This window comes from Anomaloglossus baeobatrachus, chromosome 7 (assembly GCF_048569485.1).
Source record: "Anomaloglossus baeobatrachus isolate aAnoBae1 chromosome 7, aAnoBae1.hap1, whole genome shotgun sequence".
NCBI classification, from domain to species: domain Eukaryota; kingdom Metazoa; phylum Chordata; class Amphibia; order Anura; family Aromobatidae; genus Anomaloglossus; species Anomaloglossus baeobatrachus.
Window position 1 is genome coordinate 29,678,943 of NC_134359.1, and position 21,353 is coordinate 29,700,295.

The 21,353-nt window shown below is 46.3% G+C and overlaps 1 protein-coding gene across 2 annotated transcripts in view; it reads right to left on the reverse strand.

Moving 5' to 3' along the window:
• Positions 1-21,353, reverse strand: part of QTMAN (queuosine-tRNA mannosyltransferase) — a 295,652-nt gene that overhangs the window by 95,872 nt on the left and 178,427 nt on the right. For both annotated transcript variants that reach the window (XM_075317177.1, XM_075317176.1), the window contains exon 5: positions 11,482-11,757. In XM_075317177.1, the coding sequence (XP_075173292.1) occupies positions 11,482-11,757 (276 nt within the window). The remainder of the gene's footprint in view (positions 1-11,481; positions 11,758-21,353) is intronic.

Genomic DNA, 21,353 nt, shown 5'->3' on the forward strand with positions numbered 1-21,353 from the left:
TCATACTCTTCCTCCGTTTTTTTTTCTCCCCCTATGTTGGCCAGATAATCATCCTTCACCTCCTCTGTTGGCCAGATAATCATCCTTTTCCTCCTCCAATGTTGGCCAGATAATCATCCTCTTCTTCCTCCTATGTTGGCCAGATAATCATCCTCTTCTTCCTCCTACGTTGGCCAGATAATCATCCTCTTCTTCCTCCTACGTTGGCCAGCCAGATAATCATCCTCTTCTTCCTACTACGGTGGCCAGATAATCATCCTTTTCCTCCATTTTTTCCCCCTTACGTTAGCCAGAAAATCATACTCTTCCTCCGTCTTTTTTTCTCCCCTTACGGTGGCCAGATAATCATCCTCTTCCTCCATTTTTTCTTTTTCCCCCCATACGTTGGCCAGATAATCATCCACTTCCTCCTCCTATAATGGCCAGATAATCATCCACTTCCTCCTCCTATAATGGCCAGATAATCATCCACTTCCTCCTCCTATAATGGCCAGATAATCATCCTTTTCCTCCATTTTTCCCCTTACATTGGCCAGATAATCATCCTCTTCCTCCATTTTTTTTTCTTTCCCCTTACGGTGGCCAGATAACCAATCTCATCCTCCCGCTCTAATCAAACCAATAACTCACGGTGCAAAGACAATCGCAGGACGCTTCATCTCTCCCATTCTTCCCTCCCTCCACCGGAATCTTTTTTATTTTGCCATTTATATTCGTCAATTAAAAAAAAAAAAATCAAATAAAAAAAAAAAAAAAAAAAAAAAAAATTCTAACGGTAGCACATTTCCATAAATCAGATAACAAAGCATCCTAACATTAAAGGGCAGGAGTTCAATCCTCGGTAATTTGCATAGTCTCCGGATACTTGTCGAGAGAGCCTTGCTGTGTGCGGATTCTAATGGGCTTGGAACGGTTGAATTTTAAAGAAACTGATTGCTGCCCCTGCTAGCTTGGAAGTGTCTGGTGAAGCTCGTGATGGCATTTAAAAAAAAAATAAATAAAAAAAAGAAACAAAATTATTATTATTTATTATCTTAAATATGATCCCGGCAGCGGAGTCCATCGTCGGCGATGATATTGTCGTCGTCATCGTGGTGGTGGTGGTGGTGTCCCGCGCTGGATGCAGGAGCGGCCGTTCTGGCACAATATTGTGGCTCATTTATCTGTTGTCAGCACAGGTTACACACTGTAATCCTTGACTGCCTCAGAATTAGAATGTCTTTGATGTCCCCACAAGAGTTTCTTGCCTCCAGGCTTTACCGATGCTCTGCAGCCTCGTGTTTATTCCTGGTAATCTTCCCTCATCTCCAGGCTAGCAGTGACAGATGGTTATGGGCACACAATAGTATTAAGAGTTTGATTTTTTTTTCCTTTTTTTTTTTTTTAATGCCGCGTTCTCTGTACAACAAACAGCTATCAGATGCGGGCCACGAGACCGACATGGTTCACATAGGTAATGGCAAACAAACAGCTCGGGTGGATGGATTCTGTCATTTTTCCCCGCTAACCCCTGCTCGTTTTCATTGTATACTCTCAAAGGTAAACTATATTAACCTTATAGAGCGTTATTAAAAAGATAGATCTCTGCGAGTGTTCGGGAGCCGCGCGCTCTCCTCTCTTCCCGCTCACTCTTTTGATTATGAAAGTAATACTGCTGACATATTGAACAAATATCTAATGTCAACATAAATTTTTAGTGTGTGATAATATTCTGCTTTATATCGCCGGCGTGTCACGGAGGAGCCCACGGATGATGCATAGCACTAAATAACCTAAACAAAATGAGTTCTCTTGTCAGCTTCTACCTTGTATGTCCCCAGGCGTCGGTAAAATTGACTGCACGCTAGATTTTCAAAATTAGCCCTAATGCTGCTTGTGCGGCTGCCATGGCGGCGTCTAACTTTGCACCGTTCTAGTATATTACCCTAAAGGATGAATGTGTTGCTTTGCATTTTGGCATTTGCTTGTGCTGAAGCAGCTTTTTATTTTATTTATGTTTTTTTTTTTTCTACCCCCAATCATCATCATCATCATCATCTGACTCCTAAAAAGGATGAAAATACCTGCACGCCCCTCTTATACATTGATGGGTGCATGCCCGCACAGCGCATGGTAATGTCAGAAAGCTCATTTCCAAAAATTAGATTTGCTTTGCTTCATGCAAATTATTAACAAGTCTCCCAAAAAATTAACTCTTCACCTGAAAGGCTAAATCATAAAATATTGACATGTTCAGCTATGCATTCAGTTTTCTGGAACAAAACAAAAATCTATATATCACATATTCATTTATTCTCTTAAGCAACAATATCCCATATTATACTCCAGAGCAGCACTCATTCTGCTTGTGCAATCACAGCGTACAAACATTACTGAGTTACCTCCTATATTATACTCCAGAGCTGCATTCACTATTCTGCTGGTGCAGTCACTGTGTACATACATTACATTACTTATCATGTACTGATCCTGAGTTACATCCTGTATTATACTCCAGAGCTGCACTCACTATTCTGCTGGTGCACTGTGTACATACATTATATTACTTATCTTGTACTGATCCTGAGTTACATCCTGTATTATACCCCAGAGCTGCACTCACTATTCTGCTGGTGCACTGTGTACATACATTATATTACTTATCTTGTACTGATCCTGAGTTACCTCCTGTATTATACTCCAGAGCTGCACTCACTATTCTGCTGGTGCACTGTGTACATACATTATATTACTTATCTTGTACTGATCCTGAGTTACATCCTGTATTATACCCCAGAGCTGCACTCACTATTCTGCTGGTGCAGTCACTGGGTACATGCATTACATTACTGATTTTGTACTGATCCTGAGTTACATCCTGTATTATACTCCAGAGCTGCACTCTCTATTCTGCTGTAGTGACTGTGTACATACTTTACATTACTTATCCTGTACTAATCCTGAGTTACATCCTGTATTATATATTCCAGAGCTGCACTCACTATTCCACCAGTGATCGCAGGTAACCTGACCTCAGGTGAGGTCACTCAGTTCAATGAGGTCAGGTTACCTCTAGCTGTGACCAAAAACAACCTGAGAGACATCACCGCTCATCGCACGGCTCTGTCTCTGTCTGAAGCTCACAGCGGGCGGTCAAGTTCTGTGCCCACATGCTATCACTTCAGATGTAGCAGAGCCGGAATAGTCGTGACACCTCATGAGGATTAAATCGGACCTGGGCATTTTTGGGGTTAATAAAGGGATGAAAGAGGGTGTGGTTTTTTTGCATTTTATTTCAAATATAGGATTGTTTCAGTGTTTGTGTTTATTTCTTTTCACTTACAGATTAGTGATGGGGGGTCTCATAGATGCGTCTCATTACTAATCTAGGGCTTGGGGGCAGCTGTGAGCGGTTATTAACCCCCTATTACTCCAAATGCCACCGCACCGGGACAATCGGGAAGGGCCAGGTAAAGTTCTGGTATTGTTGCATCTAATGGATGCAACAATCCTGGGCAGCTGCAGGCTGCTATTTTTACACGGTGGTGGAGCCCATTACCATGTCATACCATTAGCATGGGCCTCCCCAGCCTGAGAATACCAGCTCCTAGCTGTCGGCTTTATCATGGCTGGGTATCAAAATTGGGGGGACCGCACGGCATTTTTTAAAAATTATTTATTTAAATAATTAAAAAAAAAAGCTGCATGCAATTGCTCTTATTTTGTTACAAAGCCAAGATAAGCGCATTGCTGGGGGCTGCTGCCTGTAGCCGTATGCTTTATCTGTGCTGGGTATCATAATATGGGGGAACCCTAAGCCAATTTTTTTCTATTTATTTTACATGAATCTAAACACACACACCGCACCTCTGATTGGTTGCAGTCAGACACGCTGTCACTCAGGCTGGGGGCGTCGTCTGACTGCAACCAATCAGAGCTGTTGGGACTGTCAGTGGGCGGGGGAAGCAGTGCATATGCATGAAGGATAATAAGCGGTCCCGGACGTAGAGTGAGCAGCCCGGAAGCAGAGTTACAGTCGTGTGGAGACCGGCAAATATAAAGTGCTTGCTTTATTCTATTTTCTTTATTTTTTCTTAGATTTTTTTTCTCTTTCATTACCCAGGTGGCTGGACCCGGATCATTACCTGGAGGTCCCTAAAAACTCTGGGCTTGGGGTTGGTGCTCGGGTTGTTTTGAACTCGCGCGAATCCGGACTTTTACAGTCTGGGTCCGCCCATCACTAGAAATGACATCTACTCATTGAAGTATATTCATATTTAAAGGGGCCTGGTATTATTAATTATTAATTTCCTATCAATGTAGAATCTAGTAATAGTGACCAGTTATAGAACCACTGTATTACTCCATTGCCCTGATATCACCAGAAGTGCACGTGTCTGAGCATAAAATGACAGCAATATTGCAGTGTAAACTTTACATCGTAATATGAGGATCTTTTTGAAACCAGTACTAGTTAGGGTAAAAGTTATACTTAAAGGATATGAAAAAATACAGCGCATTAAAAAGGTATTGAACATATCAGTTTTCTATGTAAATATATTTCTAAAGATGATATTGACATGAATTTCTCACCACATGTTGGTAACAAGCCATCTAATCCCCATAGGCAAACAAATAAAATCATAGATGTCCATAAATTTAGTGATGTGTAATAATGAGGAATCACAAGGGGAAAAAGTATTGCACACATGAAAAAGGAGGTGCAAAAAGAAGTGGAAAGTCATGATACCAGCTGAAATCTATCAGAAGTTAGAAAGTAATCCTGCCACTTAGTAAAAACAAATATTAGCTGGTTCAACTGATGGCCTATAAAAAGATGTCTCATAACATAGGTGCCACACAAGAAACATTTCATGATGAGTAAAACCAGTGAGCGCTCTAAAAACATCCAAAACCTTATTAAATCATACTGATGGAATTGGTCACAGAAGAATTTCTAAGCTACTGAAAGTTCCAGTGAGCACTGGGGTCATAATCCAGAAGTGTAAAAAACATTATTTCAACGTTAACTGGCTACGACCACTTGCAGCTGTGACGCCCCTGGACTAGTCAGGGCGTCCAGGGTATTGCATTTGTTGCTCTTTAGTGCAGGGCTCAACCCCCCCCCCCCCATGGTTCTGGGTTCCCAACCTATGGTACTGCCTCCATCCGCATCCAAATCCCAACCACACCTCACATCACACCCTGTCAGACACACCAGTGGGCTGCTGTGCTGGAATAGAGCCGCCCACCTGGGGGTCAGGCAGACTGGTGGGAGGGAAGGAGAAGTAGGAGGGTAGAGTGTTAGCCCTTGAGAAGGGAGGAGCTGGGAGTGTGTGACTCTCAGGGGGTTACAGGTTGGGTCACAGACGGTGGTCTGGGCCTGGAGGAGTCGGGGACCTGGAAGATGGTCAGCAGCTCGAGTCTAATAGCCGGTCCGAGACCGAAAGGACGGCGGGGTACAGGACCCTAGGTCGGGGAGTTGCTTCAGGCAACCCGGCAACCTGTGGAGGATAGTGACTTTATGGACTGTCCCCAAGAAGCTCAGAGATCAGGGGCACTAGCGCAATGAGGGGGATAGGGCTTATCAACCCAAGCAGTCCACTGAAATCTCAAGCGTGAGCCCTTGAGAGCACAGCTCCATTACCAACAAGTAGGGAGTGGGGCCCGGACAGCTTTACGCCAACGGGCCACCAGAACACTTCTAATTTGTGCACGGAGGCAGGCTCCGGACCACCCGGCAGTACTATAGGGGACGGATACCCGGACGAGCTCCCCCGGGAGGGCAGCGGCACCTAGAGACTTGGTTTACCTTGTTGTCAGAGTTTGCTTTGCGGTCGCATCATCACCAATACTGCCTGAGTACATGGTCCTCCCCTGCTTCCAACCAGCACTGCGCTCCCCTACACCTCCACCATCCAGAGTCCTGGGGACTCCCCTACCCGTGGAGGGAACATCATCTGGCTACCCCCCTCCATCTCCCCCGGGTACTCCTATCGGCAGCGGCGGTACTCCCCTTACCGAGAACCACGAGTGATGTCACAAACTATTATCTCCTGTAAATAGTCCCCTTTACATTTGAGTGGCCGCAAGCCCCGGATACGGAGACCCTCGAGCCACAGCAGACCTCGGATCCGAGTAGTTCAGCCGCTGCAGGGGCGGCACACAGCCAGCAAGATTTCAGACAGAGGAGTGAAAAGAATTATCAGAAGATTTGTTCAATAGCCAAGGACCACCTCTGGAGACCTAGAGAAAAACCTGAAGTCAGCAGGTACAAATGTTTCAAAGAAAACAATAAGTAATGCACTCACCCTCCATGGCCTGTATGCACGCTCCTGTATGCACGCTCACCACGCAAGACTCCATTGCTGAACAAAAAGCAGGTGTAAGTGCTTTTAATGTTTGCTCAACAATATTGAGACAAGTCTGTGAAATACTGGGAGAATATAGTTTGGTTAGATGAAACCAATAATGAATGCTTTGGAGGCCATAATACACACCATGTTTGGAGGCCAAAAGGCAAAAACAAAAAAAACAAAACACCAACAACAATGATGTGTGGAGGGGGGAGTAACATGGTGTGGGGCTAGTTTTCAGCATATAGCACTGGCAAACTTCATATAATAAAAGGAAGGCTGAATGAACAAAGAGACATTTTTGATAAAAATCTGCTGTCATCTACGAGGATGATGAAGATAGTACAGGGGTGGACATTTCCGCAAGACAACGATGTGAAATACACAGCAAAGGAAACTCTCAATTGGTTTCAGAGAAAGAAAATAAAGCCGCTGAAATGGCCGAGCCGATCACCGGAGCTGAATCTAATAGAAAATGTATGGAAGGAACTAAATGTCAGAGATCATAGAAGGAGCCGGGACCTGCAGGATGTGAAGAGTGGTTGTGTGGAAGAATGAGCCAAAATCCCATGTGAGAAATGCAGGTGACTAGTGTCTCCATACAGGAGGCATCTGGAAGCTTCAACACCAACAAAGGCTTTTGTAAGAAGTATTAAATACATTTTAGTAAGTGTGTTCAATATTTTTTCCCTCTGTCGTTTCTCACTATTTGAAGTAACTTAATTTATGGACATCTATGGTCTGATTTCTTTGTCTGTATGGAATGGATGGGTAGTTACCAACATCTGGTGAGAAATTCATGTCAATAGCACCTTTAAAAATATATTCATTTAGAAAATTGGTGAAATGTTCAATACTTATTTCACCCACTGTATATAAATTGTACACAAATAAAGATGTAACCTTTCGATAATAATACTGCACGTTTTCCAGCCCCTGATATACACTTTTCAGCATGATCCAAGTTTAATATTTTCTCTTGTGGGAGTGTCTTATCCAGTAATATAGGCTGGATGTGAGGTCTGTGTCTCTCTCCCAGTAATATAGGCTGGATGTGAGGTCTGTGTGTCTCTCCCAGTAATATAAGCTGGATGTGAGCTCTGTGTGTCTCTCCCAGTAATATAGGCTGGATGTGAGCTCTGTGTGTCTCCCAGTAATATAGGCTGGATGTGAGCTCTGTGTGTCTCTCCCTGTAATAGAGGCTGGATGTGAGCTCTGTGTGTCTCTCCCAGTAATATAGGCTGGATGTGAGCTCTGTGTGTCTCTCCAGTAATATAGGCTGGATGTGAGCTCTGTGTGTGTCTCTCCCAGTAATATAGACTGGATGTGAGCTCTGTGTGTCTCTCCAGTAATATAGGCTGGATGTGAGCTCTGTGTGTCTCTCCCAGTAATATAGGCTGGATGTGAGCTCTGTGTGTCTCTCCCAGTAATATAGGCTGGATGTGAGCTCTGTGTGTCTCCCAGTAATATAGGCTGGATGTGAGCTCTGTGTGTCTCTCCCTGTAATAGAGGCTGGATGTGAGCTCTGTGTGTCTCTCCCAGTAATATAGGCTGGATGTGAGCTCTGTGTGTCTCTCCAGTAATATAGGCTGGATGTGAGCTCTGTGTGTCTCTCCAGTAATATAGACTGGATGTGAGTTCTGTGTGTCTCTCCAGTAATATAGGCTGGATGTGAGCTCTGTGTGTCTCTCCCAGTAATATAGGCTGGATGTGAGCTCTGTGTGTCTCTCCCAGTAATATAGGCTGGATGTGAGCTCTGTGTGTCTCTCCCAGTAATATAAGCTGGGTGTGAGCTCTGTGTGTGTCTCTCCCAGTAATATAGGCTGGATGTGAGCTCTGTGTGTCTCTCTCCCAGTAATATAGGCTGGATGTGAGCTCTGTGTGTCTCTCCCAGTAATATAAGCTGGGTGTGAGCTCTGTGTGTGTCTCCCTGTAATATAGGCTGGATGTGAGCTCTGTGTGTCTCTCCCAGTAATATAGGCTGGATGTGAGCTCTGTGTGTCTCCCAGTAATATAGGCTGGATGTGAGCTCTGTGTGTCTCCCAGTAATATAGGCTGGATGTGAGCTCTGTGTGTCTCTCCCAGTAATATAGGCTGGATGTGAGCTCTGTGTGTCTCTCCCAATAATATAGGCTGGATGTGAGGTCTGTGTGTCTCTCCCAGTAATATAGGCTGGATGTGAGGTCTGTGTCTCTCAGTAATATAGGCTGGATGTGAGATCTGTGTGTCTCTCCAATAATATAGGCTGGATGTGAGCTCTGTGTGTCTCCCAGTAATATAGGCTGGATGTGAGGTCTGTGTCTCTCTCCCAGTAATATAGGCTGGATGTGAGGTCTGTGTGTCTCTCCCAGTAATATAGGCTGGATGTGAGGTCTGTGTGTCTCCCCCAGTAATATAGACTGGATGTGAGGTGAATGTTAATTCTGTGTGTATCCAGGGTGCTGCTGTCTAAATTAGCTTATTGAGGAGCACAGCTTCTATCCTGCACCATTTTCATCTTCATATATTATATCCTTTTTATGACTTTTGCGTAAAATCTCTCTCAGCTGTTATCTCTAAGAATGAGAAAAGAGAGGGCAGAAAGAGCTGTCAGAACCAGGAGGAAGAGCTATGAGAGATTTTGTAACATTTTTGCAAAGCATTCAGCTAGATAAAGGACATAAAGAAACTGTGCAGCATGAAAAATTGTAGAAGGATTTTAATAAAGACTATTTAGAAAGTTGCTTACCTTTGAATTTAGGAGGCACGTGAACAATAAAAAAAAATCCTGTGTGAATGTGTGCACTGCCTTTAATGGGGTTCTACACTTTGGACATTTCTTACTGATTGCAGAGTGAAACATTTTCTAAAACCCTATTGAAATCTATTAAAAACAAGTTCAATTTTCATACAGCGCCACCACTGGAGAGATTAAGCATTACATAGAGTCCATTCAAATCAATGGGCTGATAGAATAATGGCGGACAGGACAAGTCCTCCAGAGTGAGCAAGGTTGTTTCTTCTTCTAGCTGCTCACCTCTGCAAGGGATGAGAATAAGGATCTGGGGGGGGGGGGGGGGGGGGGGGCACTTCTATAACTCGGCATTCTATAATTGGAATCTAAAAGTGAACGACTCTTTTTAAAGGGAACCCTCGGTTCTATTAGCATGTTAGTACGCCCCTGTGGGTGTGCTAACATGGCAATGAATGTGCAGCGTCAGAGGATGATGTCACTCACCTCTCCGCCGCCATCGTGTCCAACAGGGGATTTCGGCTCAGTGCGCATGACCCCGGAGTTTGGGTCATGTGCACTATGAAGCCGAGTGTACGTGTCCTGGCTTCAAACTGAAGTAGTGCGCATGACAAACTCTGGGGTCATGCGCACGGAGCCGTAATCCAGCGTTGGACGCGATGGTGGGAGAGATGAGTGACATCATCCTGTGACGCTGCACATTCATTAGCATGTTTGCACACCCACAGGGGTGTACTAACGTGCTAATAGAGCCGACTGTCAAGGGAAATAACGCCCAGGGGACTAGTCCATTTGCTCATTAGCATATGATAAAAGATCTCTAGAAATATGTTTTCTAAACATCCCTTTATCTATTCTAGTGTATACAGGGACGATTAGGTAGGGATTAGCAATATACAGCCAGAACTGCTCGTGGTTTTGGGTGTATATTGGACCTGACAGGTTCCCTTTAAAGAGGGTTGATCACTTTATAATGGGTTTATTATAAGTTTCCGAATATGATTATAAGATCTAAGAGCGTCAATGTATCATGTCACTACGCATGGGACTCCACAGTAAAATGAAGGAGTCCTGTGATGGGTCACATGATCCTTCTTAGCCAGTCAGTATGGATGGTTGGGCTCAGCAGGGGTTGGGAAGATGCCGGATAGGGTTAGTGGGTACAGGGACAGTTAGGTAGGGATTAGCAATATACACCGAGAACTGCTTGTGGTTCTGGGTGCATATTGCACCGGACAAGTTCCCTTTAACACTAGAAGTCCCAGAGAAGGTTACTTAACATTTCTACCTTTGGAATCCATAGAGCTCGAAATTCCTAGGACTTCTAGTGTTAAAGAGGGTTGATCACTTGAAGGGGTTTCTTATAAATTTCCGAATTTAATTATAAGGGCAGATCTAAGAGCGTCAAGGTATCATGGGACTCCTCATGGGACTCCACAGAAAAATTAAGGAGTCCTGTGATGGGTCACAAGATCCTTCTTAGCCAGTCAGTATGGATGGTTGGGCTCAGCAGGGGTTGGGAAGATGCCGGATAGGGTTAGTGGGTACAGGGTGCATCCTAAGTAATGGCGCCCCAATTGGGAGGAGAGCAGCGTTAAGCAAGTGCAATCATACAGATGTGGATTAGTGATGGAGGGCTCTTTAAACATGAATAGAAATGTGTAACCGGATGTGTGAAGTTGATTAAACAAACCCAAAAAAAGGCAGATTTCGACTTGCAATCCCTAAATTTAATGTTGGAACATTTAGAAAGGGAGATGAAAATCCCTTTAGGTAGCAGATGCTGCTGATGATCTGCAAGAGCTTCTGGAATTTATGCACTGGAAGTCAAATCCTTTGTAAAGGCGATTTACCCCGTCGGTGTGGTATACTTATTAGTTCACCTGCAAACATTTGCTCTCAGTAAATGTGACCTAGTGATCAGCTCAGCATCTCTGCAATAAACAGCCCGTAATCTGTGGATGAATTGAAGTCTAATCAGGCCACATGCAGATTAAACTAACTGCGAGGAATAAAAACTAGATTAAAATGTTCGTGCCCAATACCGCAAGATTATCAGGACATTTTACCTCTTTAAATCCTAATTTATTTTTCCGGGGCTAGCTAAAGTTTATAAGTATATGTTCTGTAGTGATTATGTGTGTCACAATTCCTACAGTTTTACAAAAAAAAATAAATAAATAAAAAAAATTGGTGTAAAATAAAATATAGCATGAAAATCAGGATTACGGATAGGGATGTCGAGGACAAAGCCGAAAGCCGACGGATACAAAGTCAATGAGCGCAACCATAATGAAAAAGAAACAGATTGTCGGTTCTGTTATTCTACAAAGTTGTACATATAAATAAATCTTCAAACATATTTATGTACATATGTCCACACACATTGCAAAAAAAAATATATCTATATCTTACCATCTGTGAGGCCAGACAATATGCAGGGGCCTCGGAGACTCGGTGCTGAAACTGGAGGAGGATGGTTGTGATATCACTTGGCCGTCATCTACAGAATGACTTTCCTCAGGAGGGGTCATGGGATTATTGGGTTCCCTCCATGGTTGGGTCATATGTTCTTCTGCTTGACCAAAAACAGTAGGTGCAACTTTTGCGGTCTCGTTTTGTGAATGGACCGTCACTTCTTTTTGGTGGCCCAAACACTTCATGGAGATCTTCTTGTGTTCTGGAAGGAACCTATGAAACAAAAGATATATGATCTTTAGTTCATTGTGGGCCAAAACAAAATGGGCTAAAGGGGGATTCCAACCAATGAAAATGGTTCTTAAAGGGAATCTGTTGAGGAAAAATGATGTCACAAAATTAGAAAATCTCTGCGTAGGGCAGATTTCTCTGATAGGAACCGTGACTAGAGGGCCAAAATCTGTGAGCTACTTTCCAAAAAAACAATATTAAAACTAAACATACAAATTAGGGGGATCAACGCTCAGTGTGTGGGACAGAAGACAATTGCTATTGCTACTCAGCTTCTCCTCCAACATCATTGATTGACAACATTGGCTTACGTATGGAGATTAGTGATGTGTGTGCGCTACAATGCTCGGGTGCTTGGTATTTGTAATAAGCGGTCGGATGCTTGGACAGACTCAACTCAAGTATAATGGAAATCAGTGGAAAACTTGAACATTTTCCCGGAAGATCTTAAAGAACATTGTTCGATTTTCCAAAGAATTCAATTATATTTGGGTACTCGAGTCGCACCCATCCGAGCATCCGACTGCTCATTACGATCTTCGTGAAAAATGCTTTGAGTTCTTCATTGACTTCCGTCACACTTGGAACACAAGTTGAGCCCATCCAAGCATCCAAATGCTCGTTACGAGTACAGTGCACCCGAGCATGGTAGTGCTCGCTCATCACTAGATATGAGTACAGAGCACCTGAGCATGGTAGTGCTCACTCATCACTAGTTACGGGTACTGAGCAGCTGAGCATGGTAGTGCTCGCTCATAACTTGTTACGAGTACCGAGCACCCAAGCATGGTAGTCTGCTCATCACTAGTTATGAGCCCTGAGAACCCGAGCATTGTAGTGCCCGCAAAATCACTAGTTACGAGTACCAAGCACCCGATCATGGTAGTGCTCACCCATCACTAGCTATGCGTACCGAGCACATGAACATTGTAGTGCTCCCTCATCACTAGTTATGAGTACCGAGCATGGTAGTGCCCGCTCATCACTAGTTCCGAGTACCAAGCTCCCGAGCATGGTAGTGCTCGTTTATCAAAAGTTTCGAGTACTGAGCATGATAGTGCTCACATATCACTAGTTACAAGTATCCAGCACCCGAGCATGGTAGTGCTCGCTCCTCCCTAGTTACGAGTAGTGAGCATGGTAGTGCCCACTTATCACTAGTTACGAGTACAGAGCAGCTGAGCATGGTAGTGCCCGCTCATCACTATTTGTGAGTACCAAGCACCTGAGCATGGTAGTGCTCACTCATCACTAGTTACCAGTACTGAGCACTCGAGCATGGTAGTGCCCGCTCATCACTATTTGTGAGTACCAAGCACCTGAGCATGGTAGTGCCCGCTCATCACTAGTTACAAGTATCCAGCACACTGAAAATGTCCCCACAGACAGTCAGGGGCAGCACTGGTGACTGGCCATTTGTGGTGAATAGAAGTTGAGACCAGTAGTGAAATGAGACATGCACCAGAACAGGAGCTGCAGGTTGAGTATCATTTATTTTATTCTTTTTTAAAGATTTAAAAAATAACTTTTATCTGGAAATATTTTCAGTTGTGTGAATTAAATAACTGTCAAGAGAAACCATTAATGTCTTGACATCTCTTTTGTGTATTCATGGTATCCCACGAACCCTTTCGGTTCTGGAATGATGACAGTAAAATTAAAATGACGATTATGCTTTAAGTTCAACTTAACATTGAAAAAAAATCAGGTTCAACTGAAGTTAATCATGAAGTTAACATTCTGATATGAAGTTTAGGAAGCGGAGATATTGTGAGCTGTTTGAAAAGATAGGTATGCCATAAATACTATGGCACTATGAGATCTTATGTCGAGAACGTGGCCCTGACACGTGGCACTGTCAGTGGAGAGGTGGTTGCATTTCTCGTCTACACATATAGGATTTCAGTCATCGATGATTTTCAGTCACAGGGGTGGTGCTTTTGCTTGGTTCAGTCACTGTCACTCAAGTTCAGTCACAAAATTTTTTTAAATTAATTATGCTTCCCGAATTGTAATTGATTACCATCAGCATGGGTTTTTCACCAATAGTTCTCCAATGCTGAGCTTCGCCTATTATGGTCACATTGTCACAGCTCTGGGGTGTTACATGTCTTCTTGGGAGCAATGTGACCATAATGGGTAGAGCTCAGCATTGGAGAACTGGTGATTATTGACCTGTGGTGGAGTCATGACCATGAGAATGTAATCGGCAGAGCTCAGTATTGCAGAACGAATGGTGAAGGACCTGTGGTGGTGTCACGATCATGAGACCATAATGGGTGGAGCTCAGTATTGCAGAACTAGTGCTGAAGGACCTGTGGTGGTTTCACAACCATGAGATTATAATGGGTGGAGCTCAGTATTGCAGAACTAGTGGTGAAGGACCTGTGGTGGTGGTTTCACAACCATGAGACCACAATGGGTGGAGCTCAGTATTGCAGAACTAGTGGTGAAGGACCTGTGGTGGTGTCACAACCATGAGACCATAATGGGTGGAGCTCAGTATTGCAGAACTAGTGGTGAAGGACCTGTGGTGGTGTCACGACCATGAGACCATAATGGGTGGCGCTCAGTATTGCAGAACTAGTGCTGAAGGACCTGTGGTGGTTTCACAACCATGAGACCATAATGGGTGGAGCTCAGTATTGCAGAACTAGTGGTGAAGGACCTGTGGTGGTGTCACAACCATGAGACCATAATGGGTGGAGCTCAGTATTGCAGAACTAGTGGTGAAGGACCTGTGGTGGTGTCACGACCATGAGACCATAATGGGTGGAGCTCAGTATTGCAAAACTAGTGATGAAGGACCTGTGGTGGTGTCACGACCATGAGACCATAATGGGTGGCGCTCAGTATTGCAGAACTAGTGGTGAAGCACCTGTGGTGAGGTCACAGCCAAGTGACTGTAATGGGTGGAGCTCCGCATTGGATAACTGTTCGTGAAGGACCTGTGCTGATGACAATCAATTACAATGCGGAAGGCGTGACTAAGTTAAAAAAATATTGTGACTGAACTTGAGTGACAGTGACTGAACCATATAAACTGAAAAATAAGGAGCGCTGATAGTGTAATACCAACAGATCAGTGAGGTAGATCAGGAAAAATACACTCACCTGAAAAGGTTGTGATAGTCACAACCACTGATAAAGCATAGGATGATGGTGTCTGCTGCAGCCCCACGTGGATGTGCATACAAATCAGAGTGATGAGGGGGTTAATGCCGCGCATCAGCCAAAATGAAGATGTAGATACTACCGTGTTTCCCCGAAAGTAAGGCCCTGTCTTACATTAATTTTACCCCCAAAAGTCCCACCCTGCCTTACTTTCGGGGGAGGCCTTACATTGGAAAAAAAATGACAATTTTTTTTAACAATAAAATTAACATTTATTAACAGGCTGAACAGTATGGTCAAACAAATGTCTCAAGAATATCTTGTTACGTACTAAAGTTCCGTATCATTACGGTATTTTCATGTATAACATGCAAAACAATGAACAGTAACGAACAGTCTCAATACCGTATGTAACACCGTAACATAAAGCAAGATTTATTCAAGGACAACCATGTCATCCTCTTCTGGAACATCATCATAAACATCCAAGTTTTGAGGTTCCTCTGGAATTGCTTGGGACTCAAGTTCCTGCAGAATCAGTGGGCCATATCGCTCATGTGTAGCCACGGCACTGTCCAGAAATGAGCAGGTCTTGTCCAGGTAGCCAGCTCGTAGGGCATTTTGAATGCAAGTGTCCGTGATCTTAGCCCATGAATTTTTGACCCAATTCACGATCTCTGGCAGTCTGGGCTTCACAAAGTTCCCACGCACATTTCTCTCCATTCTGTTCTCAATGTAGTCATTGATCTCGGCACGGAGATTGTCCTTGAAGGGCTTGTTTATGGCGATATCCAGAGTCTGGAGAGAAGCCGTCATCCCTGCCGGAATCATGATCTGGTCGATTCGGCGCTCATGAAGAAAGTTCTTCATGTCTTTGGCGCGGTGTGTGCTGGCTGCATCCCAGATCAGCATTCCTCTTTGGGTGCCTCGCATAACAAGCGGCAGCATTAAATCAAGCCACTTCCTTATAACCGCTTGTGTGGCCCAGGCTTTCTCAGTTTCCAGCACATAAATGCCAGACACCCTCTCAATCTTGTCCTTCTTGCCTTTTGCAATGAGTAGCGGTGGGACTTTACTGCCATCCAGCCGAATTGCCAAAATGCAGGTGACACGTGCACTTTCATACGCAGTGGAGGGAACGTACACGGAGGAGGCACCTCGTTGTTCGATGGTGGTTTGAGCAGCTTGACCCATGAACACTGCGGTTTCATCCATGGCGATCATGTTGGAGAGACTGTACTTTGTGAAGTCAGTGTCATCAACAAACTTTTTGTAGGCAAAAGCACGTTTCACTATTTCTGCATCCTCCAGCCTAAAGAGTGTGGTGGATCTTCTCAGAGACAGGTCATTGCGCTCAAGAAAGTTATCCACCCAGTGCTGTGAGGCCTTGAATTCCTCAGGGGAAATCTCAAACTGTGGTGCACTTGCAAGAGCAAATTCCTGAATATGAGCCCTGGTCACCACCAATGTCTTCGCTCTCCTGTCAGCAACCCACTCAGAGACCAGGGCTTCCAGCTCAGTAAACATTGGTTGCCGACCACATCCAACCTTACGCATTTTAGCCTTTCCGGTCTCCGCTTGTTCACTGAGGTGATCATAATCAGCTCGCCATTTGCGGACCAAACGTTCAGCCAGCATTTTTTGTTTGCAGAATTCCGCAAGATTCTTGCCCCGAGATTCCTCCACTATCCCTTTTTTGTACTCCACAGAGTAGCTTTTTCTTTTACCGGGACCGGAAGAGCTCATCTGGGGGTAAAAATATACGGTATCAGCATTGTTTCTGGTTCCGTATCTGTTTTACAGTACGGTACTTTACATTACGGTAGACTGTTCAACAAGCAAGCAATCCCTGCAGCCTCCCCATTGTTGTACAGTCCGACATCCCTCCCATACAGTATCCCTGCAGCCTCCCCTTTATTGTACGATACATTACGGCATCCCCTGCAGCCTCCCCATTGTTTCACAGTCCGGCATCCACCCCATCCTCCCCCCTGCAGCCTCCCCATTGTTTCATAATCCGGCATCCACCCCATCCTCCCCCCTGCAGCCTCCCCATTGTTTCATAATCCGGCATCCACCCCATCCTCCCCCCTGCAGCCTCCCCATTGTTTCATAATCCGGCATCCACCCCATCCTCCCCCCTGCAGCCTCCCCATTGTTTCATAATCCGGCATCCACCCCATCCTCCCCCCTGCAGCCTCCCCATTGTTTCATAATCCGGCATCCACCCCATCCTCCCCCCTGCAGCCTCCCCATTGTTTCATAATCCGGCATCCACCCCATCCTCCCCCCTGCAGCCTCCCCATTGTTTCATAATCCGGCATCCACCCCATCCTCCCCCCTGCAGCCTCCCCATTGTTTCATAATCCGGCATCCACCCCATCCTCCCCCCTGCAGCCTCCCCATTGTTTCATAATCCGGCATCCACCCCATCCTCCCCCCTGCAGCCTCCCCATTGTTTCATAATCCGGCATCCACCCCATCCTCCCCCCTGCAGCCTCCCCATTGTTTCATAATCCGGCATCCACCCCATCCTCCCCCCTGCAGCCTCCCCATTGTTTCATAATCCGGCATCCACCCCATCCTCCCCCCTGCAGCCTCCCCATTGTTTCATAATCCGGTATCCACCCCATCCTCCCCCCTGCAGCCTCCCCATTGTTTCACAGTCCGGCATCCACCCCATCCTCCCCCCTGCAGCCTCCCCATTGTTTCATAATCCGGCATCCACCCCATCCTCCCCCCTGCAGCCTCCCCATTGTTTCATAATCCGGCATCCACCCCATCCTCCCCCCTGCAGCCTCCCCATTGTTTCATAATCCGGCATCCACCCCATCCTCCCCCCTGCAGCCTCCCCATTGTTTCATAATCCGGCATCCACCCCATCCTCCCCCCTGCAGCCTCCCCATTGTTTCATAATCCGGCATCCACCCCATCCTCCCCCCTGCAGCCTCCCCATTGTTTCATAATCCGGCATCCACCCCATCCTCCCCCCTGCAGCCTCCCCATTGTTTCATAATCCGGCATCCACCCCATCCTCCCCCCTGCAGCCTCCCCATTGTTTCATAATCCGGCATCCACCCCATCCTCCCCCCTGCAGCCTCCCCATTGTTTCATAATCCGGCATCCACCCCATCCTCCCCCCTGCAGCCTCCCCATTGTTTCATAATCCGGCATCCACCCCATCCTCCCCCCTGCAGCCTCCCCATTGTTTCATAATCCGGCATCCACCCCATCCTCCCCCCTGCAGCCTCCCCATTGTTTCATAATCCGGCATCCACCCCATCCTCCCCCCTGCAGCCTCCCCATTGTTTCATAATCCGGTATCCACCCCATCCTCCCCCCTGCAGCCTCCCCATTGTTTCATAATCCGGTATCCACCCCATCCTCCCCCCTGCAGCCTCCCCATTGTTTCATAATCCGGCATCCACCCCATCCTCCCCCCTGCAGCCTCCCCATTGTTTCATAATCCGGCATCCACCCCATCCTCCCCCCTGCAGCCTCCCCATTGTTTCATAATCCGGCATCCACCCCATCCTTCCCCCTGCAGCCTCCCCATTGTTTCATAATCCGGCATCCACCCCATCCTCCCCCCTGCAGCCTCCCCATTGTTTCATAATCCGGCATCCACCCCATCCTCCCCCCTGCAGCCTCCCCATTGTTTCATAATCCGGCATCCACCCCATCCTCCCCCCTGCAGCCTCCCCATTGTTTCATAATCCGGCATCCACCCCATCCTCCCCCCTGCAGCCTCCCCATTGTTTCATAATCCGGCATCCACCCCATCCTCCCCCCTGCAGCCTCCCCATTGTTTCATAATCCGGCATCCACCCCATCCTCCCCCCTGCAGCCTCCCCATTGTTTCATAATCCGGCATCCACCCCATCCTCCCCCCTGCAGCCTCCCCATTGTTTCATAATCCGGCATCCACCCCATCCTCCCCCCTGCAGCCTCCCCATTGTTTCATAATCCGGCATCCACCCCATCCTCCCCCCTGCAGCCTCCCCATTGTTTCATAATCCGGCATCCACCCCATCCTCCCCCCTGCAGCCTCCCCATTGTTTCATAATCCGGCATCCACCCCATCCTCCCCCCTGCAGCCTCCCCATACAGTGGTTCTGCCCCCCACTCTGCCACCACACACACTGACACATACGGTACCGGTACAGCCCCACACGGCACCCACACACATATCGTACCGGTACCGTACACACACACACACACACACACTGACACATACAGCCCCATACGGCACCCATACACATACCGTACACACACACACACACACACACACACACACACACACACACACACACACACACAGAGAGTTTCGGAACTTACCGTTACTTTCCTTCGATCTCCTCTGCGGTGCCGGGCTGACGTATCTGATGCCTGGGACGCTGGACCAATCGGAGCGAGCGCCTGCAGGCGGTGACGTCGCGGCTGATTCGGCCAATCAGCTGCGAGCCGGCTGACTGGCAAATCACAGCTCGAGCTGATGGCCAGCAGGGAGCCTGTGACTTACAGGCTGATCGGCCAATCAGCTGCGAGCAGGAAGAGCGGTGACCCGGGACGCGCCGCAGGCCGGTGAGATATGCGGCCTTACATTACATTACGCCGCGACCACCACCCATAGGCGGCCTTACATTCCCGGGCCCCCCGCTACCCTGCCTTACAATCGGGGGGTGCCCTACATTGGCGGACCCCCCCGAAACCCCCACCCTGCCTTACTTTCGGGGGGGTCCTACTTTCGGGGAAACACGGTATGTTGATGCACTGGTCCTGAAGAAGAGGTATATCCTCGAAACGCGTAGACCGATGGAATAAAAGAATACGTTTATAACATCAACGTGCTACATCTTCATTTTGGCTGATGCACGGCATTAACCCCCTCTTCACTCTGATTTGTATGCACAGTGACTGAACCAAGCATAGACGCCGCCCCTATGACTGAAACCTAAGGTATGTTTCTCTATTCACCTAAGCATATCAAGTCTCTTTTTAAGATAAATACGAATCATTTAAACAAAATGGGGCGGTTTAATATCGAAAAACAACATGACCGGTTCTCTTTAATGATAGTGTCCTCAGAAAGTGCCATAGTAAAACTCCTCATGCAGCAGTTTATCTTGCCAAGCACAAAAGTATTGATAGTCCGAAATAGAACACGCTGAATACTTATTGGTTGGTCTCCTACTTAATAGACACATAAGTCTAATGTATAGGGTGTGATGGGGTTACTCCCTTAGCTTGCTTCTCGAGGTGACAACAGGAACACTTTTACTTAAATAGTCCAGCAGGTTTGTTCAAAATTACATAAACCTCTCCAGGAACATAACATAAGCCCTCTTTTGGTTTCAAAGAAACAAACAGTACAAGGTACCACAGTCTGTTTCACTTGCAGTGCGCCCACACAGGTTCAGATACAACTTACCCCTAGAAGTATCCCCGTGAAGTTCTCAGCAGTCTCCACACACTGCCACGGTCGGGACAAGCGAATCCTCTCTCTCTCTCAGAGATTTCTTCCAGAGGCATAACAACCTCCACACACTGACCCTGTCAGGACAAGCGAATCCTTGCGCTCTCATAGATTCCCTCCAGAGGCATAACAACCTCCACACACTGCCATGGACAGAACAAGCGAATCCTCTCTCTCTCAGAGATTTGTTCCACAGGCATAACAACCTCCACACACTGACCCTGTCAGGACAAGCAAATACTTGCTCACCATAGATTCCTTCCAGAAGCATAGCAACCTCCACACACTGCCATGGACAGAACAAGCGAATCCTCTCTCTCTCTCAGAGATTTCTTCCAGAGGCATAACAACCTCCACACACTGACCCTGTCAGGACAAGCAAACCCTCGCTCTGTATCATAGATTCCTTCCAGAAGCATAACAATCTCCACACACTGGCCCTGTCAGGACAAGTGAATGCTCGCTCTCTCTCAGAAATTCCTTCCAGAGGCATAACAACCTCCATACACTGCCATGGACAGGACAAGCGAATCCTCTCTCTCTCAGAGATTTGTTCCAGAAGCATAGCAACCTCCACACACTGACCCTGTCAGGACAAGCAAATCCTTGCACTCTCATAGATTCCTTCCAGAGGCATAACAACCTCCACACACTGCCATGGACAGAACAAGCGAATCCTCTCTCTCTCAGAGATTTGTTCCAGAAGCATAGCAACCTCCACACACTGACCATGTGTCACACAAACAGATACTATTATCACATATGAGACACAGCTGTGGGTGGAGGTATGTGCATAGCAAGACACGCCCTAATGAGTCTCGTAGGTACCAGACTCTCCATCTTACAAATGGCCTTTAGTTCTTTTGTTTTTATTACTATTGGTAGGCAATAACTTTTTGGATGGACAATTACTTTAAATTTAGTATTCTCTAATTAGCCATTGATAACAGTTTTTAAACCAGACCACCCCTTTTAATAACAGTTTAAG